The sequence below is a fragment of the Lemur catta genome, chromosome 23 (assembly GCF_020740605.2).
Source record: "Lemur catta isolate mLemCat1 chromosome 23, mLemCat1.pri, whole genome shotgun sequence".
Classification (NCBI taxonomy): domain Eukaryota; kingdom Metazoa; phylum Chordata; class Mammalia; order Primates; family Lemuridae; genus Lemur; species Lemur catta.
The window spans coordinates 18,984,512-19,007,188 of record NC_059150.1 but is presented as its reverse complement, the minus strand read 5'-3'; the positions used below and the strand labels follow the sequence as shown (position 1 = coordinate 19,007,188).

Genomic DNA, 22,677 nt, shown 5'->3' with positions numbered 1-22,677 from the left:
GGGCAAAAGAGGGGTAAGTGACACCTGAACAATAAACATGTGTCCAAGGGCCAATTTATTATAGAAGCCAGTGCATGGCTGGGAGGAGGGGTGGACTGGCCAATTTCAACAGAGGAGGTGACACTGTGACGTTAGGCTTTACTGTACTGGAGAGAAGAAATAAAGGACATTCAAGGCAGAGAGGAGTTAAAGCAAAGACATGGAGGTGTTGTAACATCTCAAGTGAGGTTTCTCGTATCTGAATTTCCAATCAGGGACTTTTGGCTTTTCATTGGACTTTGCTAAATATTTCCCCTTTCTTAAGCATGCATTTGATTTCTACTATTTATAATTTCATTCACTAGTGTGGAACAGGCATAGTCATTTTAGGAGACTCCATACAAATTATAAGGCACTATCGTTGATCACAGCTCTCTAGAACCAGTGGAGCCTCTGATAGCTTACTTCAAAGTTTCTTATTTCTTACTCTAGTCATGCTTTGTTTAACATGCTTAGTGTGAACAGGCAAAATTACCTATCATTTTAATTCTCGTTTGTTTCCATAAGCTATGGGCCTGGAGAGATTTGATCTCACTTTGGACCGAGTCCTTCCTTCTTCACTTTACAAAGTTATCACCTGCTTTCCTATGACCTTCCCGGGTGCCAGGGGTCTTCTTCAGGCATTGCATTTTGAGCTCAAAGGAAGTAGAGCAGGTGAGTTCAGACTTATTAAGGAGCTAGAATGTTTGTATAAAGAGTAAACGTCTGGGGATATTTTGAATCAGATGATGCTGGTAGCAACTTTTGAGAAATTGTTGTCTCTAAAATAACAGATGGAATAGGAGCAAAAATTAAAAATCCCACTCACCACTCTGACATAGTAACCATAAAGGAGATACAGTTGCATCTGAATGAGATCCAATATATGGAAGGAAACAGTCCTAGGTAAAGGTTAAGCACAGGGTGTGTAGGAAAGCTAGGCACTAGTGCCCTCTAAAGCTTCCTCTGAGGAAGTCTAACGAGAAGAGTTCAGGTTCTTTACAGGTACCACAGCTATAACAAACTACAAGACTGGAAAGGTGGCATGGAACCCACGGGGACCCAGGGCAATAAACAGGGCACTGAAGAGTAAAGGGAAGGCCTTTGTAGGACCAAAGCCTTCCTGCTTCCTCTGTAGCTCCAGTATGCCTCACCTGGTCTCAGGTCATTTCAGGGGGGTCCACCCTCCCGACCAGGTGGGGTGCAACTAGCTGCTTCTGGCCTGCTACTGCAGCACATTACTTAGGTTGCTTTTCATTCCATCGTAGGTTTGAGAGCTTCTCATCACCTGAAGAAACGATATTTAGCTGAAGACACATGCGTATTCAACGATGGAAAGACAACTTTTAACATGCATCTGCTAATTTAGAGGTCCAAATAATTTAAAAATAGTTCTAAGTTATCATTAATCAGGTATTGAGATTATGCTAGGGGTCTGGTAAACTACACCCCCGGCCCACCGCCTGCTTTTATAGATAGTTTGACTGGAATACAGCCACACTCATTTGTTCACGTATCATCCATGGCCGCTTCTGTGTGACTACAGCAGAGTTGAATAGTTAAGACAGAGAGTGTATGGCCTGCAAAACCTAAAATATTTACCATCTAACTCTTTACAGAAAAAGTTTGCAACTTCTGGCTATACTGAAGTGTCCCAATTTGAGAAAGGTAAAAAAACAAACAAAAACAAAAAAAGTATTGAACTGTTCACAAGAAAACAGTCACCCAAAGACGACATTATGAGCGGGTTTCCACTCACTACACCTTTTAAAACATCTTATGTCCCCAGTACCACATTCAGGCCACACCAAATATAAAGGGTTACAAATATTCAGATTTTATTATAAATAAAATACTGTTTTTCTTAAAACATAAAAAATGCCAAGTGTTGCATTTTATTAACCACCCTGGAAAGCAAGACCGTAGAGATTAAGGCAAACAGCTGAAGTGAAGGCACATGTAAAAGGGCCGTAGTTGGAATTCCAAAGAAACACTCCAGGGAAGAACAGCAGTAGATATTCCCTGCATCACCCAGCATTCTGCAGCAGCCATCCTGTCAGTTTCCTTACATAAAATACAGATAATGGAATTACACAATAATGGCTATATTGCAGGAGTGTAATTAAGGTATCATCTTATAAAGAACTTTTATTTTAAAAATAAAATTCTGTTTAAAAATATATCACACAGTTCAAGAAGGAGAAAAGCAAAAAAAAAAAAGAAAAAGAAAAAAGAAACCAAACCAAACCAAACCAAACCACCCCACTGTGGCCTGAGACTTGTTGGAGTGAACTTCATCCAAACTAGCTCGTAGCTTGGCCATCGATCTTCAGTCCTCTTCCTGCAACCTTGACGAAAATGCCTGTTAGGATGTGGCCACTTAACAAGAGGAACTAGCCAGGAAACATCAATGTGAAACATTGGCAAAAGCCATGTCTCCTGCGATAGCAGACGGGCCTGGGAGCAGCAGCAGAGCAAACGCTTAGGGGTCTGCCAAGTCAGAATGCTGCGGCAAGCTCTGGTGGCCCCAGCGAGATGGGAATGGCCAAGTGGGATCATCAGGAACTAAGTCACACCACCGCTCCCGGTCTGCCCGTCAGCAGCAGTGCTCCTGATGCCTTTAAAGTGCTCAGTCATAATGCACCCCTTATAAAACTGACCCATCCAACTCCATCCATTGCTAGAAAGGACATTTCTCACTCACTCCTGGCTAGACCACTAAAGGTGTCGAAGATCCTCCTCGGCAAAGTTTCCTAATACCCCCTTATCCTGCCAACTTGGCATCCCTGCTCTGCAACATCAAGAACAACATCGTGCTGCAGTCTTAGGGTCATCAGGACTGCCACGGAAGAGGCTCTGAGTCACCTCTTCACAGAGGCTGGGTGTGGAGGAAAACAAGTTGATACTGATGTTAGCAAATGAAGATGCTGCAAACACAAGGCAGAGAGCAAAGCAACGGGGAATAAATGCAGTCTAGAGAATTCTAGATGGAAGGGAAGGAGGTATTCAGATACACTGTGCCAGTGAAGAGGAAAAATTGAGCAAAGCAGTGGATAGACAGTGCCATTCTAGAAATAGGACCAAGTATATTTACATAAATTCCTTACTCTATAATCATGATAAACAAAACAAAAAAAACATTCACACAAAAATATAAATTTGAAATAATTAATAGCACCAGTGTGTCAGATAATAGTTTCTCCCCCCCGCCCCCTACACAAAGTACAAAGTTGCATAGTGTTAAAGGCTATATATGAATCTAAAAGGCAGGTTGGTAGGAGGAAGGGGGTGTGTGGCAGGGAACTGTCATACTGTGGTCTTAAAATAAAACCACAGAGCTGAGGATCAAAAGTTGAGAAGCCCACTAGGAAACTCCACATAAAAGTCTCCCCTCTGTACTTAGAGGGAAGGTTTAGGGTGGGTTCAAATCACAAAGTGCAGGGACTAGATGGCGTTGGCAGCTGGGTGAAATACTGAGTACAAGTATTTGCCACCAGGATTTGGCAAACAATGTGGGATTCTTTGAAGGATTTCTAGAAGATGGAAACATCAGAAGAAAACTAGAGCTAAGGGTCAAATATGTTTCCTCTCTCTCCGAGAGAAAAATGGACACAAGGGATCCTGACAGTACAAGCTGCATCTAAATTTTACCCCTTTGCTAGAAAAGACTAGGACAGGAGGCTTGTTTTTCTTTTGTTTTGTTTGTCAAGATCTTAGGGACCAACTGTTTTCTGCCAGATAACACTAGTTCCAAGACTAACCTAATAAAAACAGCTCTAAGAATTAGTTTGATTTTGAAAAGAAAACTTTAGTGGTTATCATATCCCTATTTCTTCTGTATGAGTTCCATTTGTAACAGTATCAAAAGATGTCTATTGGTGAGTACAAGCTGCCCATCCAGATTTAAATTATCAGCTGCCCAAAGATCTGAAAAAAAGTTTATCTTCCTAGTCAATTATTAATATACAAGAAAATCTTCAGCCTACTTCAGCCATGTTCACCTGGAGAATTTCATAAATAACTGTATCCTTACCCGTGGATGGCTCAGTGTCCTATACTCAAAATAGCTAAAACAACTGATGGATGGCTACCGACATTCTAAATGACCAATACCTTTGGCACAGGATGTTTATTTCCTTTTGCTTAGAAGGAAGAGGGGCAGGAGGTGTAGATGCAATTGCTTTATCCAGGGACTGGATATACTGGCCATCACAGCGCTACTGTTAGTAGCCAGACTTTTCCTTCATAGAAACAAGAGTGCTGAGACTGAGGAGGTTCTGCTGGTGTCGACGCGAGGGGAGGCCACTCGCTCTGCCCTGGCGTACGAGGGCTCGCGCGATGCGGTTAGGCCACCGTACAGTAGCGTAGGATGCCACGTCCTCACGCAAATGAGAAGGGTAAGTGTGGGTAAGGTAGCAACATGAGTGGAAGAGAGACTTTATTAGATAAAACCCTTTGTTCCCGATTCAGGGTGTTTAATTTGCTTCTCTTTAAACTTTGTGACTTTTCCTGGTTCAAAAGGACAGTGATGGAGAGCAGCAGAGAAGTGGGGGTCTGAAAAATGTAATCTTTGTGTCAAGGCACTCTGTGGCCTCGTGACTGCTCCCCCGTCAGGGGGACGCTGCCTTCCAGCCCTAGAGACGCTAGGGCTTTTCAATGGACGGGGTGTTGAAGCAGCCGGATGGTAAGGTCTTCTTGATGTCTTCCAGATTGCGAATGTCTTTCATGATCTCCTCGATGTCCCGGTTATAGTCCATGATGGCAGCCTCTTGCTTCCTGGCTTCATTCTCCAGGTCAGATACTTTCCTGTCAAGATCACTGACCTTCATTTCATCTTTGGCTTTGCTCAGAGTGCCTTCAATCTCATTTAGCTTGTTGAGGTCCACTGTGTCCAGCTGCCCTGTAGAGTCAGAACGTGCACAGAAAAGAGCAGATGCCATTCGGTAAGAATTACAACATAAACCCACAAGTACCTCCACTAGCCTCTAAGCCCAGCAGCTGCTTTCACGCAAAGGTGGCCCTGCAGATGGGACTTGGAGGTTGCTGATGTCATACGGGCACAAATAACGCATACTAAGTACAAATGCTGATCTAACCCAGCAAGGATGGGTCAGAGCATATAATTAATATAGGCCTGGATGTTTTTTTCTTAGACAATAGTCTTGCAGAATGTTTTCTAAATGTGCAGCTACTATGTTCTAGACCTTAAGGTTTACATTTGGTTTTGAAGGTCATCTGATAACATTTAATAAGCTTTTTCAGGTTTATATGTGAAATTTGTGTATTATTTTAGTGCCATCAAAAGATATAAAAATCTCTAAGATAGAACCTAAGCTCTCAGCTCTTAGACAGATTCAAGGCAAGCTGGGTTGGCTTGGGGGCTCACTTCCTACTTGAGGAGTCAGACGCCATATTAGGAGCCTTCCTATGAAAAATGGCCAAGGTCAAAATGCTGAAATAATTTCAGCAAAGCCTCATTGTAAGCTTAGCAAGAAAAAGAGGTTCTTTTGATATAAACTGCTTCCATAATAAACAAAAGCAGACACAACGAACAATACTTTGTGCATATTCTACTTGATTAAATTCTCACAAGACCATTTTATTAAATACATCAGTGATTCTCAGATGTTAATTAACGCCCCCAAGTTTGCATAGCCTATAGGCAACAAAGCAAAGATTCTAACCCAAGTCTAAGTCCAGCCCTTTCTTCCACAAAAAGCTCGCTCTTCTAGCTGACTTTCATTTTAAACCATCTGCTGGCACATAACTTACTATTCTTGACATTTGAGACAGACTTAATAAATAACCCCTCAACACCCCCCCACCCCCCTGCAGAAAATAAAACACACCTATCTTTAAAGGATAGCAAATTAAAATATAAAGCCTTGCTACAAACATTACTGGCTGGAGTACTGACACTTTATAATAGAATCTGGTGACAAAAGTACATTTGTCCTAAAATGAGGCCTGCACCCTATCAAACTGGATTAAAAGACGGTTTCAGTATGCTTATATTTCCTTGAAAAATCAAGGTTTTTCTCTTTTTTGGCATAAAAGCTTTCCCCTCTTCAGTTTGTCCTTTGGTTAGCAAATGGAAAGAATTCCAGGCAGTGAAGTTATGACCAGTTTTAAGTGTTCTTTTACTTTATCATTGAAATCTTTCACTTTAAATCTCTTAAAGATACTCTCTGCCAGCAGCAGGATGAGTTAAGAAAAATCACTATTTACTTGCACTATGATCCTGCACTGTAACTGAGCCACCCTGGCTGGAAATGCATCTTCAGAATATAAAAGCAAAGTCCTCAGACCACAGCGTTCTATTTAGGGCAGGGTCCACGGAACGCACCCACTAGGTACTTGTCAGATTAATACAACCCAAAGTTATGATTCAGGTTACGCTCCAAAAGTTGATGACTATAGCAGTATCTTAAAGGCTCCACCATGTAAGATGCACACTTATTTTATAAGGTATTTTTTAAATAAGAGCTAAAAGAAACATTATAATTTAACAGATGACTTAAAGTGATTTTAATAACCCTGTATTATCTGCTTTTCAGTCAACGATACTGTTATCAGATCCCAAGAACAGTACTAAGGATTCACAGACTGACTACAATGACTGGGGCTACTTACCCAGCTGCTCTAAGAGCTCATTAATCATGTTGAGGAGGCTGGTAACGGAGTTTTTGGCTTTTCTGGCATTGATCTCGGCTTCTTGAGCAGCCTGTGAAGCCTGGAAAAAGGATAAATGATATGAATGGTCTTTTTTTTTTTTTTTTTTTTGAGACAGAGTCTCATTCTGTTGCCCAGGCTAGACGTCAGCCTAGCTCACAGCAACCTCAAACTCCTGGGCTCAAGTGATCCTCCTGCCTCAGCCTCCCGAGTAGCTGGGACTACAGGCACATGCCATCAATGTCTGGCTAATTTTTCTATTTGTAGTAGAGATGGGGTCTCGCTCTTGCTCAGGCTGGAACTCCTGAGCTCAAGCAATCTTCCCACATTGGCCTCCCAGAGTGCTAGGATTACAGGTGTGAGCCACCACGCCCAGCTGATATAAATAGTCTTGACTACATATTTTCATCTTCTTTAAATAATTTTTTTCCCAATGAGCCCAAAAATCTAATTTCCAGGTGCTTTCCCCTTTTCCAACTCATGAAATTACAATCTCTCCCTGCAGGTTTTTGTTTTTTGGGGGCCATATTTTCATGTTGAGGAAGTTGCTATTTCTACTTAATGTAGTCATGAATAGGCAGTTCAAGATTATCTCCTTTTCTTTCTTTCTAAAGAATACATGTAAACTCCCCTCTTTTTGCAACCAGCCAGCCACAACCCCCTTCCACCAACACACATGCTCACTTATTGGGGCAATATGATTTAGATTTTAAAAACCAACCAAAGGTAAATACATCTGGGGAAATTCCATGAAACCTGAATACACTGTGTATGAGTCATAGGAAACAGCAACAGGAGAGGAAGTGTCTAAATATCAGAAAACAGATGCTCTCACAAATAAATCTAGTAGGGATATAAATGAGTGACTTTAAGCTCCCCAAGACATAATTATTTTTTCTAGTTTTGAGTTGAGATAATACAAAAATTTGGGGATCAAAACAATGTAAAAATTTTTAAAAGAAAAAGCAAGCAAAACAAACACCTTCACAAATAAAAGATTAATCTCTGTTCAAATCCCAGCTGTTCTTGAGCCCTCACAAGCTTGTCTGCAAGCGCGCTAGGAGAGGGAGGAAGGACTTCGCTAGGGCCTGCCAAGAGCAATGCTATTGCCCTGAGCCTGTGTCTCCAGCCTCCCCTTCCAGCAGCAACCACAAGTCTTCACTCTTTCAGTCAAAAAAACAAAAAAAAACAAAAAAAACACATTACAGACTCAAACAACACTGGCCAAATGCTGGCCTTTCAGAATGGATATAAATACGAGTGGGATAGCATACATGAGAGTGGTTTATTTCCTTAGAAGCTGTTTACCAAAAGTAACAAAAGATGGACCCTCTTTTCACCCTTTGAACTAAATCCATACTCTTTCTTGAAGCACATAAAAAAATATGTTCTTTTCTCTCTCAATAGGCTCTAAATCTAATGTTTCTACAACCATACTAAAAATGAAATCCATAGACCCTCAGCACATGTAAGAAATATCTATTTTTATTATGTGGCAATTTCCACTTGAGCCACACCATGCCACAGAAAATGAGGACAATCCAAACCTAACAACAACAAAATAATAAAATCAGGTGTTGCACAGGGATGCTTCCTGTTATCACTTCCCTAGATCGTTTTCTTTACTGAAAGTAACAGGCCTGATATTTCTCCTTCCCATCCCAAGGTGAAAATGACCCACAGGGAGGGGCCCTGATTTTTAGCAATAGTGAAAAATAGTCTCTTCCTTGCACTGAAAATGTGCCTGTAAACAACTGCATGTATACCATCACTGTGACACCAAACTGGGAAGGAATATTCCCATTTTGACTCCGCCAAAGTCTTTCCACAGCAAAACACAGCACAGAACAGAAAAACGAACCTTAGTTCTTCCTTGTGCCATGCATTCCCTAGTCAATTTTGTTATAAATGGTGTTATGTCTACACATTATCACATAAGGTGAAAAATCAGACTGGATGTAAGTGTGGTCTGCTTTGCTGGGGTGGTGGACAATGCTGTCTTCAAAAATTTCTTATATACAAGAAACTGGTCTTCCCCTCTAAGGAGCTAGTTGCTGGGAGAACAAGAATAAGAAGGAAATTAACTTTTCATTGTATCCCTTTTTGTTCCTTTTTCATTTTATACCATTTGTGAATTACTCATTCAAAAATATAAATACTTTTAGAATGTCCTAAAACCTCAAATGTGTTAATAGTGTTTTGCTTTTAACTGAGAGTTGCTTTGGGACAGGACAATTGTGCAAGAGAAACATCTGGCAGAAGATCCAAATTCTTTGTCTTCTATGTAAGCTACTAACCCAATTCTTGACCAGAAACTGTGATGAAAAACAGAAGTCAATACGAAAAAGACTCTTCTCAACAAGACGGGATCATTATTATCAAACACACTTCACTTTCTGTCACAAATACGCCCAAACCTCTTACCATCCCTGCCATCATCATATCCTGGTCAGCGTCATCTTGTTTTTTCTTCAGCTCTTTTTCTGCTTCCTGTAGCTGCTTCAGCATATTGTTCACCTCATTATCCAGATCTGTAACTTCTGCAAAAGTTCTATCAGCTTCTGCCTTGGTGCTGGTGGCATTCTAGGCACAAAATAAGTAAACTGCTAATTAAAAAAAGTCTTCCTTTTTCTAAAGTATACTCTTCTTTTATAATTATAATATGGCTCAAAAGTATAATCCACAAAGAATACATTGATTTATACTATTAATGACTGATATTATCATTTATTTGGGCTCTAAATACCAGTAATAAAAAATAACATTACTACCTAACATAATAGCATTTTGTATTTTATAAAGCACTTTTCACTTGTATCTTCTTCTTTAATCCTGGAAACTTCCTGTTCTTTTATTGCCATTTTTAGTGGAGGTCACACTGCTAGCAAGTTATAAACATTTAACAGTGTGCATCTTCCACCACATCGTATTGATCAGATGCTTTCACTGGGGATAAATTTTAAATTCAAAGTTAGCTTCATTCCTCTTGGCAATTCATCATGAGGTATAAAAAGACCACAAATCTGAAATATGAGTATTTTATAAAATGTAACTAATCCAAAAGCAAACTCTTCTAAAGAAACTAAAAATTATCTGTGACTCTCAAATACCTAATTATAGAATTGCTCTAATCTCTCCATTAAATAAAACAAATAGATTAATCTTGAAATAGGAAAAAGTCAGCCCCTCATTAAGATGAGTGTAAGGAAATCTAGCAGTGACAGCTACAGAAAGTACAGACTCACAGGAGGGGCCCAGATATGGCAGTATGCTTGCCTGAAGGGGGTTTGAAAGCTGTGTTGATAAGGCATTCTCCGTAATACTGAAAAAAATCATCAACTGTCCAGGTCAAAGAAGTATGTTTACTTAGGAAGAGTCTGATTTTTTGTGGGAAAGGGCTCTATAGCCCACTGAAGCCACCCTCCTTCCTGACAACTCACAGATTCCACACTGGGACACAGCAGAAATTTTAGAGTTAGAGGGCCTTTGTATTGATTCTCTGTCTTCAATGTGGTTATTTATATTATCTAACACCTAGTGTGGAAAAAAAAAAGAGTAAGTGTAGTTTAAGACAGTTTTACTGGAGTCAAGGAAAAAATCTGTGAGGGCTTCTGGAGTCTGGAAAGAACCTGCGAAGTGCCAGGGAGGCACGTGGGCAGAGCCGCTTTGGGGAAGAGGACAGTGCACACCTTCTGGACGGCACTTGCGATCCTCTCTGCCTCGTGGGCTTTCCTCTTGGCCTCCGTGGCATCCTCCGCTGCGTTGCCCAGAGCCAGCTGTGCCTCCTTCGTCTTCTCGTTGGCTTCGGCTATGGTCTGGTTGATGGCGGGAATCTTCCTCAGGGCCTCCTCCGCAGCCGTCTTGTTATCGTTCACGCGTCGGTCGAAATCTAAAACAAGTTCGAGGAATGCGTTTGAACTAAACTCCCAACGAGCAAAAGGGGAACCTTCTAGGGAGCTGTAACTGGATTTTTTCTATAAATAATGAAAGCCAGGGAAAACAATGGAAAACAGCTAGGGCTGAAGCTTGGAAGAGCAAAGTACACATCTCTACACAGAGGATTTCCCAGGAATCTCATATGAACATGTATCTGTTTCTGGAAAGAGAATTCTTACTTGAAAAACGTGTGTTAACACAGATCGCTAAGCATGCCATTATTACCACCTCAACCAGTATTAGAAGCTGCAATTTATTTAGCGTTTACTACATGTCAGGTACTAAGAGCTTTATGTCCCTGTGATGCACGCTGCATCACTGTCACAAGTGAGACAACTGAAGATCAAAGAGCTTAGATAATTTTTGAAGCAGGGATTCAAACCCGGGTCCCCTGATGCCAGAGCCCGTACTTTCAACCATTATCCTATAAAGTTTCCATATTTACACAACCTCTATCTTATCAGAAGTGAATCTAGGGCTACTCAGTGAACATTTCTACCTAGGATGAAAGAAAAAAGAGGTGCCACTGGCAAAGAAAATGGAATCCATTTACCAACATAAGTCAGCTAAATGGTATCTTGCTTATGTGAGTTACCCTAACGTAAGAAAATGTCTTTTATTTTATTTTATTTTTTTTGGTTTTCATACTGAAGTATGTAGGGATAAAATGACATGAGCTCTGGGATTTTCTTTGAAAAACGTCAGCACGAAAAAAGTAGGGTGTTGGGGATGTGGTAAAAACCCTGATTTGAAAAAAAACGCAATCACCCCAGTGGAGGAAACATACAAACTCACCCTCGTTATCTCAGCCTTTCATACCTTTCAGGTTGTTGAGAATGTCATTGGCTTCTTGTAAGGTATCCCGTCCCTTTTTAGCAGCTTCTTCAGCGAGAGCCTTGGCAGCATCGGCTCGGGCGAGGAGTTGGTCCGCGGTCTGCAGACACACGCACATCAGAGGACGGGCCCTCCAAAGCAAACCCCGTCTCTCTCCTCAAAGTTACCACCCTGAGACTTCCCGGCACACAGCGTGTGAGGCCCAGGCATAACGCAAAGACCCTCCTCCACGTGCTCTGTGGTCTGCTGCCTCTGTGACTGAGCTCTCACCGCAGACACAACTTACACCTGGACTGCTCCAAATGTTGCCTCAAGACAGGAAGCAAGCTGCAAATCAAACCAACCTGCTGTTCAGTCTTTCCTTTCTCCAGAAGGTTCTTTACTTCAAGTTCCTTCCCTCTCATGTCTTCTCTGAGGTCCTCATAATCTTTTAACTTCTGGTCAATCAGGCGGTCCAGATCCTCGGCTTCCTTCTTTATTTTATTTGCTTCATTCTGTAAACAGCAAGTTAAGATCACTACATTTTTTTTTTTAAGTTTTATTTTCTTCCACAAGAAATCTGGAAGAGAAGGATCACTACATTTTAGATAAAATGATTAAACTGATGAAGAGGTAGGCTTCAAAATTCTGTAACACTTAATACTCAATAGATATTTTTAAAAGAATACCACAGGGGAAGACTTTACGGACCTTCTTGAAAAAAAAAATTGAGGTACACTTTACACACAGTGAAATTCATAGCATTTACATTTACATGCAGTTTGATGAGGTTTTTTTTTTTTTGGAGACAGAATCTCACTCTGCTGCCCAGGCTAGAGTGCCCTGGCGTCAGCCTAGCTCACTGCAACCTCAAACTCCTGGGCTCAAGTGATCCTCCTGTCTCAGCCTCCCAAGTAGCTGGGACTACAGGCATGCACCACCATGCCTGGCTAATTTTTTCTATATATTTTTAGTTGTTCAGCTAATTTCTTTCTATTTTTAGTAGACATGGGGTCTCGCGCTCCTGATCTCAAGCGATCCTCCCGCCTTGGCAAGTTTGATGAGTTTTGACAAATCTATTTCCCTGCCAACACCCCAATGATGATACAGAACATTTCCATCACCCTAAGAAGCTTCCTTTATCCCCTTCCACTCAGTCTCCACCCCATCGTTCCAACACCTCAGCTGCCACTGTTCTGATTTTTATCATAAGTTATTAGTCTTGCCTATTTTCAAATTTGAAATATATATAGAATCAGACAGTATGTACATGTCTGAAGAGACCTAAACTTTTAGTGTAAAAATCAAGTCAGCAGCTCAGATATGGGACATGTACTCTGCTTTAAGTCATTCAAATATATAATTTGGATTTGTATTAAAGATTTAGGAGTGATTATTTATATCATTAAAGCAGTCTTTGCTATTTAATGTTTATAACCACAGGATTCTTTACCTTGGTAAGTTCTATTCATGTACATAAAACAGAACTCAGCTGTAGCAGTGAGTCAGCGGACGACAGAGGGGGGTGCGGGGCGGTCAGACGGCTCTGACGCCACAGAGGGGTGTCTGGGGCGGGGCTGAGCGTGCAGGCCGGGGGCCCTACCTCCAGGGCCTCTGAGTCCACGGGGGTCAGCTGGGCCACGCTGGCGTAGATCTCCACAGCTTTATCCCCGGCCCTCTTGGCCTCCTCGTGCACCCGGGCAGCTTGTTTCTCCAGATCCTGTGACATGTTCTTCGCTTGTTCATATCTAAGAACAAATGACGTGATTTAATGAATAACTTAGCTGCTTTCAGCATCTTAATGTTAACCAGATTCAATCTAGTTTACATCACTAAGACAACATTCCCAAAACCTCAAAGGAAATGCCACATTAAAATGCTCTCATTTTAATACCAACATGAAGCATAAATTTACATTTTATCTCATCACTTCTATTTATACTGTCTTATCATACACTTTCTTATTTCAGACACCCTTTAAAGATTTGTAGTTTAAGTTCATATGTTTTCTTTACCTACTCTACCATATTTTTTCTCTTTTTTCATTTATACAGAATTTTCACTATCATGGCCAGTCTTGCTACCATTCTCTGTAGTTACAGTAATTGAATCAAACAAAATCTCTGTGGCTCCATATCCCCGGCTCTAATTATTGTACCCTTCAAAAGCATGATCAACAAAGGAAATCTTACTGCATGAATGCATGCCCTGAATCCACCAGTGTTTAATTCTTCATTGAACCAGTGCTACCTACAAGACCATGTGAAGCACTGCAAGCCACTTTTAAATTATACTCACTTCCTATTAAGCTCTTCAATCTCAAATGCTGTTTGATTTTCTCCTGCCAGTGTCCTCAAAAGCAGATTGTAGGCTTCAGTTGATGTATCATTGGCTGTCTTTGCCACTCGTACGATGTCATCAGCTTCTTGTTTATGGCTATCCAAATAAAAGAAAAAATAAGCCATGAAATAGAACCATCTGAGAGAAAAAAAATAAAATTCAGATGATGCTTACTTTATTATATATACATATACCAATGTGGTCAGAGTTCTACAAATATTGGAATAACTCCAGTTTGGAATTCTGTGATCATTTCAGTGGGGCTGAGTTTACGAATAGCATTCTATAAACTGAGATAAGGCTATTTTCCAAGAAAATTAATGGTATAAAATTTATAGGGAAAATGTTTATAATTCTTCAGAAAAAAACATTTTTAAATACAATTATTTAAGAGTAATTTACATATAAAACCATGTGTGCTAGCAAGAATCATTTGTCTAGTCATAAACACAAATCCCAGGGCTAATCTTTATTAACAACAACCTGCTAGTCTAGTTCAGTGACTATATAGTCTTAGAACATCTTTGACTATTCAGATTTTTCACATGCAACCTGGCTACTGGTAGGAAAAGCAACTCAACACCAAATGGCAATGAACACGTCAAGAGGGTCCAGCCAAATAATGCATTTTAGCTGGGTAACTGCTAAGGCTTTTTCCACATCTGAAAATTCATATTACATTGTCACACTACGGTATGTGGCCATTCTTTTTGGTATGATAAACTTTCATTCAAAATCCTTGTATAGTCCATCAGAATTAATTTATCTCTAAGACCTAGTTTTCTTGGGAGCTTTCTATGACATGTTGAGCTACCTTCTTTTAATAAGAAAATCCAGCTATGAAACCATGAATGTTCTGTGAACTGGATTATATAGCTCACACGCTCACATTTATACAGAATAGAAAGAGACCACATGTTAAAGCAAGAGACCAACGTAATTGCTCTGGACACTGAGGCTAAAGTTCTAACCTCAGGCTTACTTAAGTCCCTATACCCACGAGGTCGACTAACTGTTTTACAAAGCATTCAACAAACACTTATTGAACACCTACTACATGCCAGGCACTGGGGTATTAGCAATGAATAAAACACACAAAAATGCCTGCCCCCATGCAGCCTACATTTTAGCAATTTTATTTTTAAAAATCTTTACAAGTAATGCCCTCTATAATTTAAAAGTCTTATAAAGAAATGACCTTATGCTTAATAGAAAAGTCTTTAAAAAAAATCAGGAATGAAAATGGTCTGTTTTCTTTGGCTGATTTTCAAATGGGTTAGTAAATGTTTTATATGGAGACTTGAAAATTAAACATTTTTGTTTAAAAAGTCCATTAGAAATATTTTTAAATTAATTAAATTCTACTGAGATTCTTAGAAATCTATTAACTTTGAAATTAAAAAAATAAAAATGTTATGGTTCTCTTAGAGATGTAAAAATATAATTTCTCTTCAAACCATCATATTCTAATGTTCAAAGTGAATATTCTAATTTCAAAGTATATAGTATCCATTAGGTAATTTCTTATTCCACACCCCACTCCCATCTTCCCATTCTCCTATGCGTGAGGGTTACAAAAAAAGCTCAGATTTCATCATTATGCAATATATCCATGTCTTAATAACAAATCTGCACATGTAACCCCAAATCTATAAAAAATTTTTAAAAAAGTAATTTCAAAGTAAAAGGAAGAAAGAGTACACATGGCTGATAACATTTCAGAAAAGAGAGCCAATCTTACAAAAGCAGGTTATGTGGCCTGTTTATGGTTTATGGGACAGACAACACACACGCACACCATAAGGCAAGCTACAACTTCACCATTAAACAGGGATCTGGAGGTTACCGTTCAGCAAGCTTTCGAGCCTCTTCTGCCAAAAGAGTCATGTTGTTTGGGTCCCCTGTAGACTCTGGCTGAGCAACTGACTGAAGAAGAAATACAGCACTTAGTCTCAAAGGACTGAATTATTAAAATTTAATACAGCAAGTGTTAAAACTAAGTTTTTACTAGTGTTAGAGGGCAAAAAGAATGCCTCTTTTCGGAGATCTTTACTTAGTATCAGTACCCTTGACTGCAGGTTATTTCTATTTTCAGTAAAGGATAAAGGAAGATTAAATTGCCTAGTACTCCAGAAGGAACAAAGCTAGAGAAAGAACCCATATGTCCCTTGTTTTTTTTTCCAGTTCATAACTGTTTCATGCCAACTACGAGCAACATGGCTTTCTTGCTCATATTTGGGGACAAATAAAAGACACAAGGAGTCAATTTAGCTGCAGCACTCCACCGCCAGTAACAGACTTGCCACAAATCGCTGAGGGACTCCCCCAGCCCCACCTCAGACCTTCACGATCACTCACCACGTTGGCAGCAGCGACCCTGGCTTTCTCAAGCTCTCTGGATGCAATTTCAATCAACTGTTCTGTGTTCTCAACTCGGGCACGTGCTTGTTCAGCCAAGTTTCCAGTCTCTTCAATGGTATTTCGGATATTCTGTAAACGACTGATTTGGCTGGACAGAGTGTTATTCACTCTCTGGAGGCGATCCATCAGATTTTGGTCTACATCTGAAATGGTATTACAGAACAAAGTCCGTAAATCATCTGAAGGGGACATAGCATCTCACATGAAATCTGAGGCATTTCTTTACTCTTCCAAACACAGCACCTTTCTGACAAGTTTTCCCTGAGCCCACCAGCAGAGCTGGTCAGTCTTTCCCCTGCCTGGCCGGATCCTCACTGTTACAGTCATCCCACTGTTCTCCAACCCTGTGCCTCTCTGTTCCACTTCACTGAGCTCCTCTTTCTTAATCATCACTGTATCAGCAGTCTTACACAGTGGCTGGCAAAGAGAAGACACGCAGGGAATGTTTAATGAAAGAAAGAAAGATTGTCCTTGATGTTCTAGCACATGCCAGATGTAATCAGGAATATATGATGTTGTTAAAAATGCTGCCAGGGCTGGGTGTGGTGGCTCATGCCTGTAATCCTAGCACTTTGGGAGGCCGAGGTGGGAGGATTGCTCGAGGCCAAGAGGTTGAGACCAGCCTGAGCAACCTGGTGAAACCCTATCTCTACAAAAAATAGAAAAATTAGCCAGGCATGATGTCATGTGCCTGTAGTCTCAGCTACTCGGGAGGCTGAGGCAGGAGGATCACCTGAGCCCAGGAGTTTGAGGTTGCAATGAGCTATGATGATGCCACTGCACTCTAGCCTGGGCAACAGAGCGAGACCCTGTCTCAAAAAAAAAAAAAAAAAAAAACAACAACAACAAAAAATACCCTGCCAGGCTCAGCCCCAAGAGCTAACCATTTTTCAAAACCTAGAAAAAACTAGGTTCAAAAGAGATATTAACATATGGCAAATTAAACTCATTTTGTATTTTAAACTAAAGGGACTTTTGCCACCCCCATGCTTCAGCATATCCACGTAATTTCTTTCAAACTGACCTTTGTTTTTGAATAGTTCTTCAAATTATTCTTTATTAATAATGCCCATTCGACTTAAACCTCATACTTGGATCCCAATAAATCAAAAGATAAATATAAGCCCGTCATTATTAAAAGTCTCACATGTCATGAGATTATAATACATAAAAATCGTTAAGTAAGTCCTATTCAAATTGACCAGTTCTTTTTTCAGCATGATGCCCAGTGTTGGGGTCTAAATTTTCCAAGGAATGTAAAAAAGATAAGAGGTCAAAGTTAAGACCAACACAGGTTTGGAAAACGGCACCTTGGAGGCAGGGCCATGAAATCCATGTGCAAAGGTGATGCAGTACACTACTCTTGCCTATAGCACTACTGTGCTATACACAGCGGTCCTGCCTGGAGGATTACTTAAGCAATTCCCTGATAATCTAAAGATTTTTAAGACAATACAAAGAATAAATACAAGCTTATAAATCATTTTAGATTTAGGAGGCCTAAGCAGCCAATGAGGTTATAGAAGCCTCTTCCTTTAGAGCTTCAAGAATGCAATAGACATTGACATCTCTGTCCAGTTCTTTAGAGAAACAGCATCAGCTGAAAAGAGGAGAGACAGATAACCTAGCTGGTAGGTTCACTTTAAATGCCTTCCAATTCCAAGTGTCTACTTGAAAGACCTAACTGCACCATATAATCTCCTTTCAAATCTGCAGAATAAACACAAGTTTAAACGACAAATGAATACTTAGGGATAGTCTTAAAAGATAAACCATTACGGAGACATTTTCATTCTTGGATACTTTGAACCTAAACAGGAAAGGTCAGCCAGGAACTCCATGACTCAGGTTTTAAGGGTCATGGATTTTAATCCCAGCCTCACTATGGTGCTCCCGGAGCTACCAGAAGCAGCAGCCCACGTGCTCCCCACTTTGAGGTGGCTCAAGGGGAGGTATGATGGCCATGGCTCCTATCAGAGCCTCCATCCAGCAGAATCACCTATTTGGGCACAGGAAAGTAGGTAGTAATTGTGGCCAAATGGAGCTATACGCAGCTAGGGCTGCGCCCAGATGTTCAGGGCTGAGACAGCTGCCAACGCTGGCTGACCTTCCTTTTTTGCCCCTCGCCCTAATCCCACTGCTGGTGGTGCCGGCACCAGTGATGTGTGCCAAACCCCAGCTCCTGGCTGGACTGATTGGTACTTAAGAATATAACCCCCACATTCCTTAATGTATACAGCAAGACATATGAATTTGTTGTTTCAAGACAATGCATTAATGGAAAAACATGTATGCCAAAAGTTGTTGCTGGAAAATGAACATTGTTAAAAAACTACTCTTGTTTATGTAGAACAGGAAAGGTTCTGCTTTTTAACATAGATTAAATTCTTCTTAATCTATGTTTAAGACTTAAGATGTAATCAGAACCAAAATAAAAACAAACACACAAGAACACCTAAAGTTAAAATAAGCTATTGACCTCTCATTTTTCTTTTCTTTTCTATTTTTTTTTTTTTTTTGAGACAGAATCTCATTCTGTTGCCCAGGTTAGAGTGCAGTGGCATCATCATAGCGCACTGCAACCTCAAACTCCTGGGCTCAAGCAATCCTCCTGCCTCAGCCTTCCGAGTAGCTGGGATTACAGGCATGCGCCACCATGCCCGGCTAATATTTTTATACATATGTTTTTAGTTGTCCAGCTAATTTTTTTCTATTTTTTTTAGTAGAGATGGGGTCTCTCTCTTGCTCAGGCTGGTCTCAAACTCCTGAGCTCAAACAATCCTCCCACCTTGGCCTCCCAGAGTGCTAGGATTATAGGCGTGAGCCACCATGCCCGGCCTCATTTTACTTTTTCAATTTCTAAAAATTAACCCTATGGAACAATTTCTAGACTCTCATATAAAAACCAAACAAACTGGCCAAAAACAGATACATCTAATTACTTCCTTTTCTACTTCAATACTTTTATAGAATCAAAATTCTACATATTAGAACTATTTACAACAAGCAATAAACAATGTATTTACTTTTTGTTCACCTATACTCTGAAAGGGAGACTTTTCTAAGTTAACTACAAATGGAAATAGATTCATAAACTCAATGGTGAAGTCAACCATTGCTGTCCCAAGTATACTAGTTTTAATGCACATTTACTACCTGTATCTGTGATCACTTTTATCTCAAGGATGGAAATCCCTAAAACAAAAGAGACTTCAGCCCCATGGTGGGCACTCTGACAGCTGGAAGAGTATCTTACTCATCTTTTCATTACTGGTGTTTAGCCCAATGCAATGCTCTCAATGCCGCTGATAGGTTCTTGGAAAACACAACTTTAAGCAAAATGATGTACTGTATAATGAGACCAATTTTACTATAGGTTAATCGATATAAACAGCAGCTAAGTTCCTACAGCATACAGGATGCCATTTCACTTGAAGTCGCAGTTATTTACTGACGATGTTAAATGAGGACTTACTGTACTACACTCAATAAGTGTAGAAAAGGACTTATCTAAGTTTAAAAGAAAACTTAATTCACTGAGTAAGAAATAAAAATAAATTTTTAAGTGATTTAAAAAGCAAGTAAATTATTTAATAATGTTTCTCATTTCAAAAATGAAAAATGACTTTCTAAGTCAATAAAGTATTTTAAAATAAACATACTGTTTTCTAAATCTTAAGTCACCCTCTTCTCTGCTTATCATCAGTCTCAGCAGATAATGTGCAGAGGACTGATTTAATTGCAATGGACCTTAAAAATGAACATAATATGTAAAACATATACTACTGTATAATGTTATCAGCACATTTGTTTGCTAATTAGAAAATTCACAAGTAGGCACTAATTTCTAATGTTTACTTTCACAAACACCAAGTGTTGTATATTCAACAGTTAACGGTTCAGTCAATAACTTGAAAACCACAATTTTCCCTTATGAGAATCCTTTCTAAGGAAATAATGCAGTGCATTAAATAAATTCATTTGCTAGTATGATGGAAAATCAAAGTTCAAATTTTCTACTTAAAATACTGCATACAAAAATGCATGCCTTTATTAATTTTTAAACGATTTTAAGACACCTTGTACTAGAACAGATTTATAAAATACTTGAAATTGTTGGAAAACCACCTTATGATTACTATATCGTAAAGCATTAAGAGTCAACAAACTGTTTTTAAAAATATTGAATTAAAATTGAAATAATTCATATTCAATGAGTAGTATAAAAATTAAGAAAGAATTTTATAAAATAATACTAATTAACCTTGAATTAGGAACCACATCTACAGACTGGCCCACCTCACGGACGCTCCCACCGTTCCCTCGTGTACCTTTGACATCCTGGGCCTCACGGAGGAGGTCCATAACTTCCCTCTCTGCTTCCTTCAGTCTATCCTCAAAGGCTTGATCTGTCACCATCTCTTCTCCAGTTCCCAGGTTTGCCATGAGACTCTCTAATTCCTGGAGCTTCACTCGATGATCCGCAACCTAAACATAACGAAGGAAGAAAAGGGAAGGTACGACACACAAGTACTCCTGAAGAACCCAATCCTACCCCCCGTCGGACTCACAGGGGCACTCTGTGACACGTAGGTCTATGCACTCCGTGTATGCCCACTTCTGAATAGATGACACGGGTAGTTTTTCTTTATTTCTCTGGCTTTAAAAGAAAACTCTCAGGACCATTCCTTTGACTTTAAACACTACATGCTGAGGATTCTTGAACTCTGACCTCTCCCTTGAGTGTCAGATTACCTTCTCGATACCTCCACTCAACCCTGTGATAGGTATCTCAAACCTAACATCCAAAATTATACCTCTCCATTCTCCCTGAGTAATCTCCATCTCAGTAAGGCCTCCAGCTACCTTAAGCAGAAAACCCATCCTTGATTTTTCTCTTTCCCTGTCCTGCCCCAAATACACACATTTATCCAACCCAATCGAGCCTTCCCCTTTTGCCCCATTGTTAACCATCATTCTTCGCATAGCACTCAGAATGCTCCTCTTAAAACATAAACTGGGCTGGGCGCGGTGGCTCATGCCTGTAATCCTAGCACTCTGGGTGCCCGAGATGGGTGGATTGTTTGAGCTCAGGAGTTTGAGACCAGCCTGAGTAAGAGCAAGACCCTGTCTCTACTAAAAAGAGAAAGAAATTAGCTGGACAACTAAAAATATATAGAAAAAATTAGCCGGGCATGGTGGCACATTCCTGTAGTCCCAGCTACTCAGGAGGCTGAGGCAGGAGGATTGCTTGAGCCCAGGAGTTTGAGGTTGCTGTGAGCTAGGCTGACACCACGACACTCTAGCCTGGGCAACAGAGTGAGACTGTCTCCAAAACAAAAAACAAACAAAGAAAAAAAACATAAACCGGACTTTGTAGCTTTTAAGAGTTTCTTCAATGCATTCCCACTGGATTTTGGATAAAGTCTAAACTCCTTGCTACGGTCAACATGGCCCTATATAACCTGTCCCTGCCAAACCCTCCATTCTCACTGCAGACCACGCCCTCCTCACTCAGCAGGCTCCTGCCACTGCCCAGCTTCCAGGCCTCTGAACACCATGTCCCTTCTGCCTGGAACAACTTTACTGTTACTTTTCACTTGGCTCACCCCTTCTTACCCTTAAGATCTCACCCTTAAATAAACTTCCTTAGAGAGGCCTTACATAAAAGTAGTTTCCCCCAGTGATTCTCCATTTCTATGCTTTCTGGCATTTACTTCAGTATTTCTCCTGTTTATATATTTCATTTTTATTATCTGCCTCCCAACTGGAACGCACATCTTTTCCTAAGAAGAGTGACCACATCTATCTTGTTTGCCATTTCTTCTCTAGAGCTTAGTGCACAGTAAATTTCCAGGCAACGTCTGCTGAATGAACGAACACATGCACTGTTGACAGCTTACCTTATCCTTTACCAGGCGGTAACAAGCTGGACATTCCTGGCAGCCAGGCCAAGAACGATTATAGAAATAGTTCTCTTCACATTGGTCACAGCGATTACCCACAAAGCCTTCCCTGCATTCACAGTGACCGTCATCTTTGCACTGGAGTGAAAGAGACCCCTCAGGATGACAGTCACAGGCTGCAGAACAAGGGGACAATAACACATAATAAGCAAAAGAAGGAAGAGTGCGTTTTATCTTAACTCAGTCTGATATCAATAAGCTGACTACACTGTCCCTGTAAGTACACATTTTTTTGAAAAACAGGTCTACTTATGAGATTTTAAATGGTTAAGTCTGATTAGTAGAGAAAACAGACATTTTTAAAGTAAAAATAAGCTTTAAAGTAAAATATGCATCCTCCTGGGGCATATTTCATGTTACCCAATGATTACAGAAGTTATTAAACTAATCAGTGCCTTTTTTATGCACTTTAAGAATTCACCTCTACCTTCTACCACCCCCACTGTTCAGTATTTCTCAAACGAACTAGAAAACCCAAATGCTAATGCTTCTTTTGCATTATTTTATACTT

At 40.1% G+C, this 22,677-nt stretch overlaps 1 protein-coding gene across 1 annotated transcript in view; it reads right to left on the bottom strand.

The window, feature by feature from the left end:
• Positions 1-1,832: 1,832 nt before the first annotated feature.
• Positions 1,833-22,677, bottom strand: part of LAMC1 (laminin subunit gamma 1) — a 108,589-nt gene continuing 87,744 nt past the window's right edge. The window contains exons 17-28 of the mRNA XM_045536370.1: positions 22,104-22,282; positions 20,532-20,688; positions 16,138-16,343; positions 15,626-15,705; positions 13,738-13,875; positions 13,043-13,187; positions 11,805-11,954; positions 11,446-11,560; positions 10,380-10,579; positions 9,115-9,273; positions 6,652-6,751; positions 1,833-4,918 (exon numbers count right to left, since the gene is read on the bottom strand). Coding sequence (XP_045392326.1) covers positions 4,662-4,918; positions 6,652-6,751; positions 9,115-9,273; positions 10,380-10,579; positions 11,446-11,560; positions 11,805-11,954; positions 13,043-13,187; positions 13,738-13,875; positions 15,626-15,705; positions 16,138-16,343; positions 20,532-20,688; positions 22,104-22,282 — 1,886 coding nt within the window. The 3' untranslated portion in view covers positions 1,833-4,661. The remainder of the gene's footprint in view (positions 4,919-6,651; positions 6,752-9,114; positions 9,274-10,379; positions 10,580-11,445; positions 11,561-11,804; positions 11,955-13,042; positions 13,188-13,737; positions 13,876-15,625; positions 15,706-16,137; positions 16,344-20,531; positions 20,689-22,103; positions 22,283-22,677) is intronic.